Source organism: Lepidochelys olivacea (genome assembly GCF_965140295.1).
Source record: "Lepidochelys olivacea isolate rLepOli2 genome assembly, chromosome: 1".
NCBI classification, from domain to species: domain Eukaryota; kingdom Metazoa; phylum Chordata; order Testudines; family Cheloniidae; genus Lepidochelys; species Lepidochelys olivacea.
This window is the reverse complement of record NC_140411.1, coordinates 142,275,894-142,296,339: the sequence shown is the minus strand read 5'-3', so window position 1 is coordinate 142,296,339 and position 20,446 is coordinate 142,275,894. Positions and strand designations below refer to the sequence as shown.

General features: G+C 39.6%; 1 protein-coding gene across 8 annotated transcripts in view; it reads left to right on the top strand.

Annotated features, from left to right (window-relative positions):
- Window positions 1-20,446, top strand: part of MAP7D2 (MAP7 domain containing 2) — a 124,240-nt gene that overhangs the window by 69,721 nt on the left and 34,073 nt on the right. For 3 of the 8 annotated variants that reach the window (XM_084626253.1, XM_084626255.1, XM_084626254.1), the window contains exons 4-9: window positions 9,876-9,990; window positions 10,895-10,993; window positions 12,909-13,019; window positions 14,507-14,629; window positions 16,505-16,653; window positions 17,678-17,796. In XM_084626253.1, the coding sequence (XP_084482379.1) occupies window positions 9,876-9,990; window positions 10,895-10,993; window positions 12,909-13,019; window positions 14,507-14,629; window positions 16,505-16,653; window positions 17,678-17,796 (716 nt within the window). Of the gene's footprint in view, window positions 1-9,504; window positions 9,694-9,875; window positions 9,991-10,894; window positions 10,994-12,908; window positions 13,020-14,506; window positions 14,630-16,504; window positions 16,654-17,677; window positions 17,797-20,446 lie in introns of those variants that run through there. The other 5 variants (XM_084626260.1, XM_084626256.1, XM_084626257.1 and 2 more) reach the window with 5 other exon arrangements.

The following is a 20,446-nucleotide window of genomic DNA, read 5'->3' as shown; positions in this document are numbered from 1 at the left end:
CCTGGATTTGTGCTGGAAATGGCCCACCTTGATTATCATACACATTGTAAGGAGAGTGATCACTTCAGATAAGCTATTACCAGCAGGAGAGTGGGGTGAGGGGAGGTATTTTTTCATGCTTTGTGTGTATAAAAAGATCTTCTACACTTTTCACAGTATGCATCCGATGAAGTGAGCTGTAGCTCACGAAAGCTTATGCTCAAATAAATTGGTTAGTCTCTAAGGTGCCTCAAGTACTCCTTTTCTTTTGACAAATAGATTCCTTTCTAGGCATATTAATACAGAACTCTTAGTAATAATTCATTTAAACTACAATATAGAACCATATTTCCCACTCCCCTCAGAAGCAGTGCAAAGGTTTTGGGGAGTCAGGGGTAATGGAGGAGCTTAGGCAGAGAGAAGTAATTGCTGGGAAGGAGCCTGGGTGTGAACTTGGAGGGTTGTTGGGTGTGGGTGGGAGAAGTATGGAACATTTTTTGTGGGGGATTGTTAGGGAGCTTCCACATGCAGTCCCTGGCTGACCTCTAGCCTATCTAATTCAGTTATACACATCTGCCCCAGTCCCCATGTGTCCCTGCACCCCCACTCCCATTCAGCCCCTGCCCCAGTCTGTCCCCCTCAACTAGCCCTTCTGAACCCCAGTCTGTGACCCCCCAGCACCCCTATGTGCCCCACGCTATCCGTCCCCCCATATTTCATGCCTTCTGACCTGGCCCCATGGGCTGGGTGCTGTGAGGAAAGCAGCCTCTTCTCTTCCCTATCTGCAGCTGGGGTGCTCCCACCCAGGAGCAGCTGCTCTCTGTTCTGGTGCCACAGCAGCCACTGGTGGGTGAAAGGCATAACTGCAGGACTTTTCTAGCAGAATGTATTTTCTGCTGAGAAAAAAATTCTGCATGGTACATGAAGTCTGCGGATGAGCAGTGACACAGAATTCCCCCAGGAATAATTATTGTAATATGAATATTAAATATTGATGTCCTACTTTATTCTTGAAGTGGCCACACACATTATGCAGGGCAGACTGGAGTCTGACCACTGCCAGAAACTGGATACTAGATGAGATGGACCTTGGGTCTGATCCCATTCCTCTGGGCATGTCTAAACTACAGACTTAAGTCAAAATTTGTTAGGCCGATTTACAACCACCACAGTAATTACTGCAGTGGCTGATGTCCACACTACCCTCCTTCTATCGGTGGTGCATGGCCTTACCAGGAGCGCTTCCACTGACCGAAGAGGAGTGGTGGAAGGGATTGAGAGCCAGGGCTCTCAGCTCCACTCACCTCCCCATTGCCTGCCAGGAGTGGGTGCCAGATGCCTGTGCTTCTCGCCTCCCCATTCTCCACAGCATGGGGGGGGCAGTTGCCCAGGCTTCTCACCTCCCTGAGTGGGGAGCTGGGCAGGTGTAGTCCAGCAGGGAGCCAGGGGCAGCTGGGCTCTAGTTGCCTGGCTTTCTTGTCAATTTCAGCCTGTTTGCTGGATTTTAGATACACAACTCACCATAAAATTAATCAGTGTTGTGTGTCTACATCACCTAGTTGACCTTGAAAATCTGAACCACAGTCTTTATTGACCTGTGCAACACAGTTGCAGCCATGCAGTGTTGACTGCAGACTGATCTTTCCTTGTTGTTTACTGCTATCCGCATACGTTTTCTACTTATCCTACCCATCCCACAGGCATCTTGCTCCTCCACAGAGAGACTCTAGCTGGGAAGCGTGGGTTTCTCTATCTCATAATTTCAGTCAAAACCCAAATGTTAGCTGGATGTTTCTGCTGAAATAACTAGGACTTTCAGTAATGCATGGGTTAATGTAGCATTTCAAGAGCCAGTTTTTAAAAATAGTCGGGACAAGAGGGAAGAGTCAGAAAATGCCAAGGTTCTTTTTTTATGTCCTCTTTACGCTGTCCACTGAAAGATGAAGCACTTTATACATCTAAATACATATTTCCTTTTCTTACCATATCCCAAAACAAAACCAGAAAATCTCAATGGAACATATGTAAATAATCTAAGCCAACTGACAATACCAGTGTTTAGAATAAAAGGAATAAAGTATTCTTAAAGGCTTGTGTGTGCACTTGCATACGCACTCTCTCTGCCAGGGTCAGTTAGTACTCTATTTGGTTTTCTGTTGTGGTGGACAGTGGCCTAATTTCTGATGTAGCTCTCTAAATGCAGTGTGTGCATGTGTGTATCTGCACGCTTATGGACAGGCGGGCGACATAGGAGACAAATATGTAATGAGAGTGCTTTAAAACTCTTTTAATTTTTGTTTTTTTCATTGTTACAAAAGCAACAGATTTCTGATAAATTATGTAGTAACAATACAGGCAAAGCTATAAAATATAATTTTATGCAGTATCAGTGCACTGAAGTATCAAAAAGATGAACATAGAAATGAGTAAAAACAGAAACTGAAAAACCAGATTTCAGAGTAGCAGCAGTGTTAGTCTGTATTCGCAAAAAGAAAAGGAGTACTTGTGGCACCTTAGAGACTAACCAATTTATTTGAGCATGAGCTTTCGTGAGCTACGTGAGCTGTAGCTCACAAAAGCTCATGCTCAAATAAATTGTTAGCGCTCGTCATGATAAAATGGGGCATGTTCACATCTCAGATGAACCTTTGCAGTGGACCATTCCAGTTCTGTCCTATGAGGAAGGTTTTAACAAACCATAAAGGGATAGAGACTTAAAATACGGTGTGAAAGTTCCAATTCTGCTGAAAACAAATGGCCACAAGCTTGCCCTGCACTTCCAGGATTTCACTTTAACACTTAAGTTCACCGCTATTATTGTGCTGCTGTTAATCACAGTAAGGTTCCCCTGACTGTTATTGTTCACACACGGGCAGAGGTTGAAGATGGCTTGGGCCTTAGTAGACGTTAGCACTGCCACTGCGGCTGATTAAGAATTAAAAGATTTTTGAAAAGAGAGAGGGGATGAAAAGAGATGTCATGGGAAGATGATGACTTTGCTAGAATAGTGGACTTTCAAATCTTGTAAGGACAGACATTCTAGAGAGCCTTGATGATCTTCTCTATGACCAAATCACCTTTGCAAAAGAGAGAAAACATTTCCATATAGTTTTCAAAATAATTTACTCCCACTTCTCTTCTTTCAGTCTATGTACGTTTTGCCCCGACTTTAACTTTAAAAGAGAGAACAAAATCTGGCCTCTCCTACTTTAACTGTGACATCCTGTTTCTATGATCTGGTTCTCTATGTGCTTTACTGTCCGTGAAAATGACTTGCTTCATTAAAAAAAAATAATTATGGTCTCATGTTATACCAATAAAATAAAAACCAGCAGGATCTTATTAAAGGGGAAAAGGCAAAATGCCACATTTATTGTGAATACAGAAAGAATCATAGTAAGCAGTTAGTTATAGCTATAACATTCCATTCAATTTCATATTTATTCACTCATTCATTCATTCATTCATTCTCACACACACACACACACACACACAGAGGTTCTGCAAGGTTGTTATCATAGTTACCAACCTTAGAGTTGCTCATGCCAAGCCACTGGCCAGGTGGCCTGGACATGAGGAGGGAGCAGGGCCTTGTCAGATGCTCATCTGATGCTCCTGGAAGTTGGTTTGCAGAATCAGACCCCCCCAAAGTTCTCACTTTCTAGAGTCCATTTTTATAGGAATTTCTTCCTATGCTGGTCTATGGGAATTGCTTCATCATGCTGTTGCTGAATCAATCAGCAGATGGCACATGCCTGATGGCTCCATGCTGCCATATGTTATCTTGTTCTTTGGTTCTCCCATTCTTGAGGCTGTTGGGTGGATTCCAGTCTGCCCTCCGGGGGGGAGTCCTCTGGTTGTATCCACTTGACGCCTTCTTCAGCCCATGGACACTGGATTCTTAGGCAGGCACCTCCCTGATCATTCAGTTATTATCCACACCAAGCATCCATCCACATACATCCTCTATCTCTATTTTAATCACAATTGTTAACAAAGCAAGATGAATACAACAAAAGGGCGGGGAGTCTCTGGGTGCTGTTTCTATTGTTACAAAGTATTGCTTTGAGTCTCTCTCTGTGTGAGTAGTTGTTACAAAGAATTGCTTTGAGAACAGCCTCTGTCTTAGAATGTACTAACAAAATTAGCAGCTTGCAAGTTTCACACATAGAGGGAGAGAAACAGTACCAAAACCCAAGAGACCTCTTAATTAGTAATACCCTGGAATTTAAACTATGGGGAATCAAACTCATTTGTGATTTTAATACAGAACTTCTTTAATATGATCCAACACTTTCAACATATTCTAAATGTATCTCTTGTTAGATGTGATGTCCTCTGCTCTTCTCACATTTTTGTTGTTAAAGCAATGTGAACACCTGTCAAAATGTACAACACTGGATTACCATTCTAACTCGTACTGACTGTGTCAAGCATATTGGGTGCTCTTCTCATATTTTTCCACACTGCCCATTCATACATCATTTTGGGGTAAAAATTTCAGATTATATTTTTTAAAAAGGCAATTAACATTGAATCTGTCACTGTATTGAGGTTTAAATAAACAAGCATTGCAAAACAGGTACATATACAAAACCCAGCCTCCAACTTCAAGACATCTTGGTAATAGCTGTTGTAAAATCATTCTGCATCATTGGAAGGATTTCTCTCAGTTAAATATTCATTATGGAGTACATTTCATATTTTTGAAACTCACATTTGGGAAGGGTATATGTTTACAAAAAATAGACTGGAAGTATTCATAAATGTTTGGGTACTCCAGTTAATTACATTTGGAACCAAAATATGTGAATAATAATTTTTTCATAAGTGTTGTAATTCATTTGTGTGTAACTTAATCCAATATATAAATACACAACTGTATTGTCAAGCAGTTAAGGTATTACACACGCAACATACGGGACACAACTTTATTTCTTTACTCTTGTGAGTTTAAGCAACCGATCAATCCATACCCTCTTCTTCTCCAACTGCAAACATACCCATCATTGTCATTGCTATAACTATTGTACACCACAGACCATGCACTGCAACCTTAACTCTGCCCTCCCTGTGCCCTTCTGCACACCTTTTTACCAGATTTTTTTTGCCCTGTCGGTACTAGTCGTTGTGAATGTCTGGATAGAAATAAGTTGTGTTAAATGAGGGTAGTTTTGGTAAAGGGTTGTGTGCAGAAGGGCAGTTAAAAGGGGTGGTGAAGGCCAGCATCATAGTTTTTGTGATTTTTACAATGCACATTTTTCCCCTTTAAAACCAACAAAAAATTCTTTCCCTCATTGCTGTGCAAAAGACCCACACAAATAAAAGTAGAAAGTGACTGGGTGGTGATATTTAGAAACAGTGCAACTAACTATATACACAGTTTTCATTTTTTTTAAATCCTTTTTTTTTAATTTTGTTTACTTTATGTGAACAGAATTATACTTTTTCTCTAATCTTACAGTTAGCTACGTGTTTGTAACAGTAGGTACAACAATTTCAGGCAGGAGCGTGACTTTTTAAAGCTGTCCTTTTAACCAATTCCTTTTTGTTTCTACCCATGATATTTGTAAAATAACTTCCAGTTTGAATGAGAAAAGAAATTGGATTCTTGTGCCTTTTGTGTGTATTATATTTTGTATAGATGAAAGGGAAGTTCTCTGATCCATTTACTTGCAGTCTCTGTACTAGTGCTTTTTAAAAAAATGTAATTTTGGGTGATCAAAATGGTTCTGTTCTTTCGACTGAAGAAACTTGGGTGGATGACTATAAGGATTTTTGAAATGCAGAAATAAATGTTATATTTTCCCTATGAACAGTAGATGGCTCTTTTCAGGTTTTCATAGTTTACTTATTCTTGATTTAACCTTCATGCGAAGCTCATGGAATACTACAGGATTGTTTTTGGTGGCTCAACATATCAATAGTGCAGCAGTTACCTTCACAATAGCTATTACAGATTCCAGATGGGAAGTTGGCATAGTGTCTGAAACATCTTTCAAGGAGGTAGGGTCTATGTAACAAAGGCAGCAAATTTTGTGTGTTGCTGATGGAGAAATGCATTTGTGTCCTACTGTTTAGCTATTCCTGGACAAAAAAATTGGTTGTAACAGTACTAAATCCAAATGTTGTTTTTGCTAACTCTGGCATTTTATAGTCTAACAAGCTGGGTATTTTTGGTTTTTGCTTTAAGTATGTGATATTTTGCTAGTTTAAAATGTTAATGTATATGTTTGTTAATTTTGTGAGGGTTTAATATTCAAGTGTTCTGTGATTCTCTGATGAAAGGCACACATAAATGAAAGTATATATTTCCAAATAAAATGTACAGAAAATCCTTTTCTCTTTGTAGTTTCATACTATACAATTTAAAATATCAAATTCTAAATGTGGGTAACGTGAGTTTTAAAATACATATGAAAAAAACCACCGTTTTTCCTTTAGACTTTCATTTTGTGTTTTATTTTGTTCATATAACAGTGTTATTAGTTATTTTAAATGCCATGATTGTGTTATCTGACCTACAAAACAGAGGATGACACGATCTTTGCCCCATGGAATATTAAAGTTATAAACAAACATACAAAACAAATACATGTTGCCTCTTATAACCAGCTGACATTTTAATATATAGTATCACATTTTTTAAAAATAAGTGTGTTATACTTATTAGCTATGATAAGATTGGTAGATTTTGCGGAAGTGTGTTTAAAGAGAGATATGAGAGAAGAGAATGATTGTTTTGCATAACACTGGTGGGATGACATTTCATAGGCAAGGAGGATAACTGGAGAAAGTAATGTAAATGAGTGGGAGGAGACTACAAAGAGATCGGTGAGGTAGGAGGCTTGGGAGGAGTAGAGGAACTGAAAGGAAATGAGAGTAATGATTAGGCTGCTGTGGAGTTAGCATGGCCTTGAAGGGTGAGGACCAGAAGCTTGAACTTGATGTAGAAGATGAGTGGAAGACAGAAGAGGGATTTAAATGTGGGGATGACATAGTCAGAGAAGTGGGGAAGGAAGGCTGTTTAGGTCATGGCATGGTAGGCTGGAGGGGAGCAAGTCTGGTGTCAGGGAGACAGAAAAAAGCTGCATAGCAAAGGCAGAAGACCACCACAGTATGGACAAGCATACTTACTCACAGAGGCAGGAAGGAAGGTATGGATTTTTCTGAGCTATTGTAGAGAGAGACGTCTGGATTTTGTGGTGGCCTGTGTGTGCTTCTCTGTGCATGCACTTGGAGGGAGGGTGGGAAATGAGGAGGGGGAAAAAAAGAAGGGAGCTTATGTGTCTGCTTGGACACTGATGGTATTGACAGTGACACAGGGAAAAAGGAAAAGGACAAAAAGCTGCAGTTTGCTTTTGGCATGTTTTGCATTAGCTAATGGCAGGGCATTTAGGATGTGGTGATCTAAAGAGAGCTGGAGATGAGAGACAGATCAAAGGGGGACATGTCAGTAAGGAGTCATAGACGAAGGACTTGTCAGTACATGGACGATGATAGCTGAAAGTTTGAGATCAGATGAGGTCATCCAGAATAGCGGGAAAAGATTGAACAATGGACAGAGCCCTGAGAGAGACTGAAAGAATCCTCAAAAGAGGGAGAGGAGAAACTAAAGGAGCAGTTGGGGAGGAAGAACCAGTAGATCAGAATCCAGGAGGAGGAAGTGGCCTGGTGCTGAAATCAGTGGATAGATCATGAAGGAGGATAGGGTGGAGGCATTTACACTCGGCCAGAAATAGGACATGCTCTTTATCTTAATATGCAGCACTGAGATGGTTTATAGTAAAACTCAGGATAAGTTTATTGATAAAGAATGTAGACTTAAGTTATACTAAGCAAGAGTAACAAAGACAAATGGTTACAAATAAAACAGAAACATGTTTCCTAGTGACAAAAACTTAATTTTAACAAGTTACAATCTTTGTCTAAGCTTTCTCACTGATATCAAACTACCAGCATCTCTCGCTCTTCAGGCCAGAGGATCCAGCATTCACAGAATCAGAGGGCGCTGTTCCCTTTGTCCCCTAAGTGATAGATAGCCAGGATGTTGTTTTGCTCCCCTTTTATTGCCCAAAATCCATTGACTTTGCCTCAAGAGCCATGAAGACCTTCTGAGAGTTCAGACTCTGATGAGTCCTCTGGTATGCTCACCAAGCTCTTCCATCGTCTATTAACTTGATTACTTTGTTTACCTTAATTGTAAATGTACTTTCATTGTCCTTTGCCTGTAATCAAGCTAGACAGACAGTTAAATCCACATTCCTTTGTCTAGGGCAGGCTTTCTTATCCACTCTACTTAGTATGCTTGATCTAAACATATTTCCAGCACACCTAGCTAACTCTTCACATGCTAAATGTACATAAATCACGCAATAATATTAATGTGTTTCCGGTTTACATATGATACCTTACAAGATGCCATTTGGGTAAGTATTATGAGACGTCCTTGTGAGCATGCTCAGTACAAGCCAAGCTGCAAATGGGCGGGGGGACGGGGACATGACCCTTACGCATTGCCTCTGGAGACCAGTGTTCTCTGCCACAGTGAAAGAGGTTAATGATAAAAGGATGGTGGTTAATGTCAGCAGGAAGTTGGTAATTTAATAGGTTGGAGGTAACCCAAGGATTTTGAGATTGGGTTGGGGTTTAACAGGGATGAATAAGGGAGATAATGTGGTGATCAGGGACAGAAAATTTAGAGCATAAGAATCCAGTGTCTTGTGAAAAATAGAGTGACTGATGTAGTGAGTAGAGGAACTGATCCATAGCCGGAGGTAAAAAAACAAACGAATGAATGAATGTTGGGTAAGAAAGTGAGAGGCTGCACAGCTGGACCGATCTTCAGCATGGAGGCTGAAGTGGCCAAAGATGATGGAGGGCAGTTTGGAGAAAGAGAGGAAGAAGGACCAGGACCGTGTGAGGCAATAGATGCAAAAAATAAGTAGAGGGCAAAGAACAAGATGATGCCCATATTGAAGGAAAAAAAGAGAGAAAGTAAAAGGCCAGTGCCACCATCTTGATGAATAAAGCACAGAGAGAGCGTGCACTGTAGGAGGAAGATGGTAACAGGCATGGATAGGGGAGAAGGAGTCAGGTTTCAGTAGGGGCCAGGATGTGGAGGTAGTAGAAAGATCATGCATAAACAGTTAAAAGTTTAAGGGTGGGGTAAGATTTCCAGAAGGACCAAAAAAAAGAAAATAAAAAATACACCAGGCAGACGGAAGGGGAGGATGTGGGGATGAGGGAGGGGGAGAAGCAAGTTGTTCAGAGCAAGAAGTAGTAGATATGTGTTTAAAAATGTGTATCTAAATTGAATGGTCTGTGCAACTCGGATTAGGATAAAGACCGTTTTAAATGTCTAATCTGTAGAAGGTGTTATGGGGGAAGCAGGGATTTAAAAAAAAAAAAAAAAGTCATCCTGCAAATGCAACCTGCTTCAGGTTTGAAGTGATCATTTATCTGTGCAGCTAGGAGGAGCCACTGGCATTGCAGCAATCTCACTTTAATACTGAAGGAGAAAAACCTGAGGCCTGCTTAGACAAGAAGGAGTTAATGCTTGTCAGGCATTATTCTTCTACAAATTAAGTCCACAGCACAGCAGCAGACTCCCCAGCGGGAACAGATGCTAGGCAGTGATGCAACCTGTGGTATTTACTTAGGCCTCGGTAGTGACCTCAGTGGATTGCAAACAAAGGATACTCTTCTCTGGAGGTAGGTAGACATACTGGTACCTTCTGTATTCAGTCGTTTTTCTTTTGTTGATAGCATAATTACAGGAACCTGTTATGTGGGGTGATAAAAAATGTTTATTTTTTAGTATTGATCAGAAAGCCCAGGTGACCTGAATTAGATTTTATTTCTCTGTCTCTTAATTTTTGCAACAATTTAACCAGGAACGTTTAGAAGCCATGATGCGTCGTTCACTAGAACGTAGTCAGCAGCTGGAACAGAAACAGAAGCGATGGTCATGGGGCGGAGCACTGGCTGCAGGCTCAGGAGGGAGAGATGGTGAGTGAAACAAGCTGCCTGCATTGCAGATCCTGAAGTGCAAAATGCATGAGATTAAAGATAGAAAGAAGGTACCTGTTTATAGTTACTGTGATGTTGTGAGGGTTGTTGATATGTAGCATGAATCAATGCTTTGTAATAGCTTATCAGGTTTCATGTCTATGGTACCTCCTAGGAAGAAAGGTCACTCCTAAGTTTGTGGAAGCAGATCATTTTAATAGAGTAATCAGAAAGTGTTTTGGGGATAACAGCAAATGCTAAAATGAAATTTTAAAAATCCCCAACACATTTAGCTTGCTACGTATTCACAAAGGAACCGAGTGCTGCCCAAATCTTTGTGGAAAATGATCTATTTTTGTCACTGGCATTTCTAAAAGCTCACAGGGATTTCTAGATGATTATGCAGCATTCACGGTTTAAAATGGATTTTTCCATATACTTTTTTGTTGCTGCTGCTGCTCTTTTTGATTTGGTTTCATAATTATTTCATAATCAACCGTGAACTGCTTTTATGTTTCAAAAAGGTATTCATCTCTCTGCTGTTTATCTCATTTAAATTCACTGGGTTTCCAAATGGACTGGGTTATTTAAAAAAAACAAGAACCAAAAAACCCCCTCTGCTCAGATGATGAAATATGGCTGCTGCTCTCTTCTAAACTAAGTGTAAATATATTTTTCTGTCCATGTTAAAGCAAAAAACATTTAGCTTTATTTCACAAAACAATTTTCAGGGTTTGTCATTTAAGAAAAATCGGGAAAGAAATTTACATGCAACATAATAAAAGCAACTCTTCTTCTAGAAAGCAACCTCTTTATTTTTCTAGTATCGCTTATACATGATTTTTTTTTAAGCTATTCGGTAATTTCTTTCACCTCTCTTTGCTCTGATTTTTCTGCTGTATAGGTGAATCAGAAAATACCCCACCCCCTCTCCTAGGTTTAGCTGCCAACACCCTTCCTCCAGACCCTGTGACCGCTACTGCTGCTGATGATTCCTACAATGGTATTTCAGAGAATCACAGTTACCATAGTGTCTCGTTTATAACTGTTCTAATCACTTTAAACCATCCCTTGATGTTGTCCTTCCTAACCACTGGTTTTCTTATTATTTCAGTCCGGTACTCTACACTGTTACCATTAAAGATATGGAACAAATGTCTTTTTTTTCTTTTGATTTTGTCATCGTGAAGCAATGCATGCCTAGCATTCCAGCACAACAGAGACATCTCATAATTTTCTTACTAACTGTGGACTTGAATAACTCAATAAATTCACGTCTTTGTCAAATTTGTGGGCACAAATATGTGTTTCTGTAGTTTTTTTTGTGTGTATGTCATTTGAGTAGCTTGTTCAAGAGAGACTTGATGGGGTAGAGGTTCTATTTTAAAAACATTTCAATTATACAATAAGAATAAATATTTATGGAGATATCACGTCACCCATTATGTATTGATTCCTTCCAGCCCCACCCTCTACATCCACGATATGTTAAAAATTAGGAAGCACTGTTGTTTTAGTATGCTGAAGTATTTTGAACATTGTAATAATTACAAATTTTGATTGAGTTTGTCCTTTGACAACTTTATTGCATTTTATATTGTACATTAGATTAGAATTATTAATTTCAAAGGACTGTGAAATAGATCGTGTATGTCTATACCAGGGATGAATCATACAGTGTGGGGTTTAGGGTTTTTTTTGGTGGTGGTTGTTTTTTCCTTCAGCTGCAAATATATCTGACATATTTTGGAAATCTAGCACAGCCAATCTACTCAAGAGCTGTTTTTTCAAAGATGGGCACGATGGTTATGCCTGCAAAATGCATGAGTAACTGATGTACTGCAAAAACATGTATGTAAACCCCAAGACTCTTACTTTGGTGCAGACATGGGTGAACAGTCTTGATGAACAAATAAGTGATTTGCAGGTTTGCATGCATTTTCTGGAAGCAATCATTGCACCTATCTTTTAAAAATGTGAACATAAGGAATTTTATTGCTTGCTTTAGCAGATAGGACCAAATCATGCAGTTGTCCCTTAGGCAAGACTTCCACTGATGTAAGTGGGAGTCCTAGTTGAGCAAGGACTGCAGAATTTGTACCATGAATGTGAGTTACTAGCTGAGACTTCTTTGTTGTTGTCAGAGGAAACAAAATTTTAAAAATAAACAACCCCCCCTTAACCATCCAGTGTGCTTGTAGGTTCTGACCATTACATAACGAACACGTCATAGTTCGCTGCTACAATAATTGGGCATACGTGATTCCATCATTATATTGAACTTATGAGTACATAGGAATAGTTATCAAGCCAAAATTTACTTTATCAAACAATATTGTAACAGAAATAAAACCAAATGTAAACAGTTGGGCTGAAACCAAGTTATTGTTTTGAAAGTTCTCATGCATGAGATGGTAAAGAGGTAAATGGTGCTGTCGTATGTCCTATAAATGCATAAATTAGTGTTGAATATCTTGAATTTTGCATTAGAATAGTACTTTGGAGGAGCTGATATACATATCACCTCCGGAAGACTGAAGCTGAGAGAGGTCAGGGAAGAGTTCAAATTTGTTATGTTTGTGCAGCCTATGTATTTTCTTCTTGTACAGGTATTGCATTTCTTTCCTTGATACCATTTCATTCATTTGGATTTAGTATGAAGTTACTTGCTCCTGGCATTGTATTACACAGGGTATTGTAAAATTGAAATGTTAAAATCACAAGTAGAAAAATGATATCCCAAAATGTATCTTATAAAATGCTGGTATCTACAGCAGTTGGAATAGAATTATCTGTTCTGCATTATTCATTGCCCCTAGATGAATGACAAGGTCCGTGAGTGAAAAATGAGAGGTTAATTTTGGGAGTGTTCAACGCTGTAGTATGAATATAAATATCTTTAATGCGTCTCTCTGCAGCATGTGACAAACTTTCAGCTTCTACAATGAATCTGCCAAAGCAAATGGAGTCACCAATCAGTAAGCGTCTCTCCTCCTCCACAGCGGCAATAACGTATTCCCCTGACAGAGGCAAGTGAATATGCTGCTTATGGTCTCTTATCAGCATAAACTCTCCTATGTTTAAAACGCACCTTTTTGTCGATAGATCTGTCTGTAACTCTTGAGTTCTTTATTATAACCAATTCTAACGTTATTGGGGTGGTAAATTAAATATATTAGTAAAAGATCTTAAATACTTGAAATAGCTTTATAGCCAGCCCAGGATAATGCTGCCATGTTGGAGACCCCAGGCTGTGTGGGACTAAACGTAGCACGGCAGATATAAGTCTGTGCCACAGAGGTCAAAGTGCACCTTCATGTAACCATTTTGAGTGGCCAGTTATCTGCATTACTGTGGCTGAATATTGGTGAGGAATGGCAGGGCAGTGAAAACGTTGGATGAATTAAAGAGAGGATGCAAATTAGGGTTTTTTTGAGATGTGATAGTTCACACTCTGATGTATTATACTTCTGCACCTCAAGTAAATATGAGGTTTATTTAAACAGTAAATCACAGCAAGCATTTCATTTCTTACTGGTTGTATTTCATCTCGTGATGCACTAAGAAACAGGGCTGAGCACAAAATGTAATTGCAGTAATCCTCCAAAAAGGCATTGCTTGTGACACTTTAGCCATATTAAGAAACTATATGTAAAAAATGTGTATTTACTGGGTGTTTATTGACAAAAGTTTGTCGTCATTGTGAGCCAGCTGGAAGTTGTCACTTGTGTCAAGATTTCTAGAGTCTTTTAATTCGACTTAAAGGCCTGATCCATGAGAGGCTCTGCAGATGATGAGCACTCTGCAAGATTAGGCCCTTTAGAAGGTAATAATTGTACAGTAAATACTGAAGGATTTGTCCCTCTGTGAATTGTTTCTTTTAGAACAAATGACAAATATTTTGACAGAAACAAGAAGCAACAGTAAACATACTTCATTTTAAATTATTTTTTTAGAGTTGCTTAATAAATATAAATGTAGAACTCGGAGGTTATGGTGATGGGTGACTTTATAAATGCAGGTAATAGGAATTTGTTTATAAACATATGTAGTCATATCTCATATTTATGAGGAGGAAAGGCATAAGGATGTACTGTATAAATAAGGTTTATACAACAGAGAGACTGTGCATTTTAAATGACTCCCAGGGTACTTAGCACACAAACCAGGAACTGCTCTGTCATTGGGGAAAAAGCAAACCCTTTTCATGCTGAGTCATGAAAGCAACCATTTTGCAGAACTGAAGATTCTTCTGTATAAAAAACTAGTTTAATCTACTGTATTTATTATACAGGTTGGAAGATAATTTAGGTGGCTTAAAATGATGAAGAAACCAGAAATCTCCTTCAGAGGAGCATTAACTTCTTTAACAGCATTTTTAAATCACAGACATAACAGGTTTTCTCTTGTTCATTTCATTTGATCATTTCACTGGTTTTATTTAAGTTATTTAAAACAATTTTTTTTTAGCTTTTTCTGTTAAAATTTATTTGTTTTATTTGCTCCCATCCTTCAGCTCACCGCATGCACCTTAGTCCAGTGGAAAACTTTATTGTTTCTCGACTGCTGACTCCCACACAGTCTTCTTTAGCCAGAAGCAGAAGTACATTAATGCTTTCTGAGCAATACAATGATTCAGGTAAAAATGAAAATTGTGCCCTTTGAAAATGTTAAGGTATGTGTTTAGCTGCACTTGAAAAATTGCATAGAGATACTATCTGTTCTTTTTTAATATAATTTTACTTCCATTTTGGGTAGTAATGTCTCAAAAGCATGGAAATATTTACATGTCTACCATTTTGTCCCTTTCAGTTCTTACCTGTATTTATAAGAAAATTTGGTGACGGGGTCTAGAATTAACTAACTAAATAAAATCATCAGGAAATTCCAAACCAGGGCAGAATAATTATGAGGTAGCTCAACTTTTGTACTTACCCTACAAGGTGAAAAAGATATCAGAGAAAAAGATAGCACATTAACTTTGTGCTCTTTATCTTCAACAACCAAATAATATCCAAATTATTGTATATCCAGTATCCAAAATACAAATTAGCATTTTAAACATGTTATCCCCATATTATGTGACTCAAATGTACTCACGTTCTACACATTACCACTTAATAAAAGGATGCTCAAAGATATATTACAAAGAAAAGAGATGTTCTCTTTTTCCCCTCCACTTTTTCTTTATGATATATAAAGGTAGACTCATTAAAAGATCCTCCGTTTTTTGTTTCTACATGAAAAATATTGTACTTTGGAAGTTATGATATAGAATACTTCAGCCATGAGAGAATTCCTGATTTACTGTTCACAGAGCAACTGTCTAAAGGAAAGCCAGCTCAAAATGTCAGTGTACTCTGCTCTAGATTAAAGGAGAGCTACTGAGACGAAATGAAAGTTTGTTGCTTTTTACTTCACGGAACCACAGAAAGGTGGGACTGGAAGGGACCTAAGTAGGTCATCTAGTCCAGTCCCCTGCACTGAGGCAAGACTAAATCTTTTATGGGTTCTTCATTATTTGTGTAGAAGACATCAAACATAGGGCAAAATTGTTTTTTGTTTTGCCTTTTCTCACATTCTCCCAGTTAGTATTGTTTTTTCGCATGTGTGGAAGCTGTCCAACATATTGTCAAAGCAATACCAGTAAAACGTAGAATATCCTCTCTTCGCTAACCTTTTGTTCAAATTGCAGTTAAAAAAAAAAAAAAGGACAAAAAAGGAGGGGGAAGAAGTGCTGTGATTGTGGTCATGATGCACATAACCAGTGAACTTTCAAATTCAAGGTTACGTGGAGTAACAATAACTGTGCGCTTAATATGTGCACCATTACAATAACTGTGCACTTAGTAATAATAACTGTGCACTTAATATGTCTCAGACAAGCTTTTTTTAGGACTCATGGGTACAGCTTTTAAAAGCGCCTGTTTGATCTAGGTGACTGAGATCTTGTCTATGTTTGGAGCACTACAGCTGCACGGCTACTGCACTGCTATGGTGCTTCGGTATAGACACGCACGGCTGCAGTCGGAGGGGTTCTTCCACTGGCACAGCTAGTCCGCCTCCCTGAGAGGCAGTAGTTAGGCTGACAGATAGAGACCTAGCACTGTCTACACTGACACAGCTATGGCTATCCTATTAGTCTTTTTTATGCATATTTAATAAAGGAGATCAGCCCTTTTCAGAAGAGGGGGGAAATCACGAAATCTGTATTTGCAAAGTTATTCAGAAATGTTATGGGTAAAAGAGAGAGACTTTAGTGCTCAGGTATTTTATGGGCTTTTTAAAAATGCTCTTAGTTTTATGTTAATGCTTTTAGTGAAAGCATTTTTGGTAAATGAGACCATTCTGCACACATGCAAAAGGCACAGATTTAATGTGATTTAAATATCTATTTAAATCTTTAAAAATGTCGTTTGCCATGTCTCATGTTATAACAAAGTTGTGCTGTTTTTTCCTCTCCCCTACTTTGTCTGTTCCCCTTTGCTCTTGCTATTGTACTGTAACTCTTTAGTATTCCATATCTGTCCTCGTGTAGCACCAGCTAGTCCTCTTAAATCTCCCTACAAGCCTTCCCTCACCCGAAGTGCAGAAAGGAAGAAGGCGGTATCAGCTTCCACTTCTGATACCATGAAAGGGGCAACTGCAGCTGAAGTTACACAGGTGGGTTTGGAACATGTTTTGATTGTGTTCCTGGACAAAGTTATGTTGCTTTTAGTTGCTGTGTTTCATTATTGTACAATATGGTTTTTGTTTGTTTGTTTTTAAGAACAGAAAGCAGAAAAACATTCATGTCCATTTGTTGGTTCCATTCACCTGCCAAGCAGCAGGTTTTTAATATCTTCCTGGAAAGCAGTGTAGCCTCTATTAACCAGAATTAGTTGGAATAACACTTCTGTATTCAGGGAATCTACATTTCTGGCAGTGAAATATGTTTTCTGGAAGTGCTGTGTCTTGGGAAACCAGTACTTCTGGGACTGAGTTTACAGCTGCATGGCAAATGGGATGTCGCCACCGTTGAGAGTGTTTGGCTAGAAATAAAACCACCCTACTGAATTGGCAAATTTCCCTCCTGCTCCGGTAGCTTGCCTAATGTATTGAGAGCATCACTACTTTATACCGGTCAAGTTTCACTTCTTTCTGTATATATAATTTTAAGTGAAATTTATTCAACATTTTCACTATTAACAACTGTATATTTTCTATAGAGGCATGGAAACTGAACTTAGCCTGCATGTGCCTAGTCATTGCATAGCATCTGAGAACAAAAGCTCAACTTTTCTGCCAAATCCCTGACAGTGCCATATCTCTTGTAAAAACTGAGAGAGACAACAGGTCTGTGTAGTTGTGGAAATCAGCAGGATTTAGACGCTTTTGAAAATTCTACCCAATGCTGTCCGGGCTCCAACGGGGGCAGTACCCTTCTGTACCGCTCCATACGATTTGTTTATAGCCTGAAAGGTATTTTTGCAGCAGCATATACTGTGTGTGCAAGACATAAAAATGTATATACAGTATTGAAGAAGATCTTGCAGTTCAATTGTATGCTGGGATTTAGAAAACGTCCATTTTATGTGAATGTTATGCAAATCTGTTTATATGTCCTTGTGTTAATAAACTATCTGTATCATTGAAGCATTGCTTTTAACTACAAGCTAAACAAAAACACCTGAATTTCTTTTTCTAGACTGAAAAGATAAAGAGAGAGAAGCGACCCACAACACCTGTTTCATCATCTGGCGTGGGATCCCCACTGAGAAGATCTGATTCTCCTGCAAGCATGTCTAAAAGATCTGCATCACCGAAGTATGAATATTTTCTCATTGCTTCAGTACTTTAAGACTGTCCCTGTTGCCGTAGGAAAACCATTAACTGCTCAGGGGCTTCCTTAGAAATTTTGATTAAAATCCAGATTAATTTGAGTTCTCATTTTTTTATATATTATTGTGTTAATGGCTGTCTGATAACATTTCTCTTCATCTTTCTTAGTCCCACTCATGAACTGATTGATGTTAGCCTTCCATTTGGTAGCTCATGTTAAATCTGGTTGAATTAGCCTGTCTTTAGTTATGTAGCATAGAAATTGGGGGTGTGTGTTGAGGGGGAGGGGTTAAACCCATCCTTCTCTATCTAAGAAGAAAGAAATTGGCAAGAGTACAAACACTACAGATTAGTCTAACTCCTTTTCTGATACATTTAATGTTGCAGTTTCTATTGCTGACCATGGCAGTCCAGTTCACAAACAAATTTATTACCCTTCATCTAAAGAAATTTATCCTTAACGTCCTTTTAGCTTGATCCTTTCTTTCTTTAGGTCAATGTACTATTGTGTTTGAGGTGATGACTGCCTAGAACAGTTCTGTTTTACCCATTTTTTCTGTGCCCCTTGGAACATTCATACCTCAGTCTCATCCATCTATGATATGATCTCCTTTTTCTAATTAGCACAAAGGTTTTTAACCTTGCCACATGCTGATGCCACATGAGTCCAGTTCGGCACACACCCATCTTTAACAACAATAACAAACAAAAACTCAACCCTCCCTCTCTTTCAAACTTTTTGCGTGTGGCCTCTTAACAGAAGAGTTTTGTGCATGTAAGTTTAGTGTTAGTCAGACAAAATAGTGTGGAGAATTCATGGAGACATTTCCAAAAGCAGTCTAGCCTTTGACACTGTGGCTATGTCTCTGCTACGAGCTAAGGGTGGAATTACACCTGCTTGGGTGGACACATTTGTGCGAACTCTCATGGAGCGAACATGAGTATAAACAGCAGTGTAACCAGGGTGGCACCAACAGTGGGAGCGGAGGCACAGTTGAGCCATGCCGAGCGCAAATCCTCCTGAGCCATACTCAGCATGGCTCAGCTCTGCCTTCACTGCCGCTACTGATGCTCCACGGCTCCTATTGCTGTTTACACTCACGAGTTAGTGCGAGTGTGTATACATAAGCAAAGGAATCGCACCCCTGCCTTTCAGTGTAGACATAGCCTGTATTGATGCACATCTTGTACCTTCCAGAAGACCCCTGACACTCAGCCACAAAACATTCTTAATTCATGTTTCCATCCTGGGTCACAATCAAATATCGTATTTAAATATACAGTAAAGACTTGTATGTTCCAAATGTTGGTGCCACATGAATTTGGACTGAGACAAATTCATGTAACATTGAAGAATGAAAAGGCAACTCTGCAGAGGACCCAATTTTTTAAGCATCATTTTGGACAGTTCAGGGAAAACTTCTGCTCCGTGTGTGATGGCAGTCAAAAATGTAAACAAAAATTAGTTGATAGGATGTAAAATAATTCCAAAAATATTATAAAAATGATGGTATTTCTTAAATGATGGTATTCCTTAACAGTTCAATCATCCTATCTCATAGATAGATGTAAGCAGTGTCAGGATGAGCTCCACCCTGACATCTGGTGGTGAGGTGTGGCAAGTTGTGGAAAAGAACTTCAGGGGCCGATCTCATTTGCAGAGGCACACCCCCCCCCCCCCCCAGAATGAGGCCATAATGGTCTAGAAGCTGCCCAAATGGTCACTTTGGCTGCTGTGGGATCCCCAGTGTCTCTGTTATTGGGGTAGGAAGAATAAATTGTTATTACCCTGATTATGGGAACTGTACTTGGCCTTTTGTTATGATGGAGGGACTCACCATCAACTAAGTAGCACTCGCTAGGCAAGGGTCATGGGTTCCAAAACTCTGTGAATTGAGAGAGGCTGGGGACAAGTATTAACACTTGGTGGCATGGGCCCCTGGGTGAGGGCCTTACATGCTAATTGCACTTCCTCCTCTCTCCACTGTGGAATATCAGAGCTAATTTTGATTCCATTAGGAGTCTAGTTACAGGCTGCTGAGCTCACTTTGGGCCAAGGGTGCACCAGCACTGAGGCTCCCCTACTACAAGCTGAATTCACCAAAGAGCTGAACTGACTAAGAGCTGAAATCACTGAGCGTTGTTTTAAGTAGTGGGGGAGCTTGAAGATATATTGTGGAGCAGTTTGCGGGATGGCTGGAGTGCCTTGTGGACCGGCTGGTGGAGCAGTTCATAGGACGCCGGGAGCTGCTGGTGGGCCGCAGAGCGGAGCTGAGCGAAGGAGTTTGTGGGGCGGCTGGCGGAGTGGAGCGCCGCTATGGGGCGCTCAGCTTCAGATCATGTAAGGTGCCTCTTACCCCCGCCCCCATCTCCACCCAGGTTGGGAGGTAAAGCTCCGCAGATAAACTTTCGAACTCTGGGGCTGCCCTGACCAGGGACAGAGACTTTTGGGTCATTGGACTTTTGGGACTTTGGGTGATTTGGGGTTGCTGGACTCAAGAACCAAAGGGAAAGGGGCATGCCCCAATTTGCTTGGGGTGGGCTTTTTTTTTGCTCATGGGTTGTGTTATGAATCCTGTTGGTGGTGTTTCACCAACATAATGCCACATTGTTTCTCTCTGTTATTAAAAGGCTT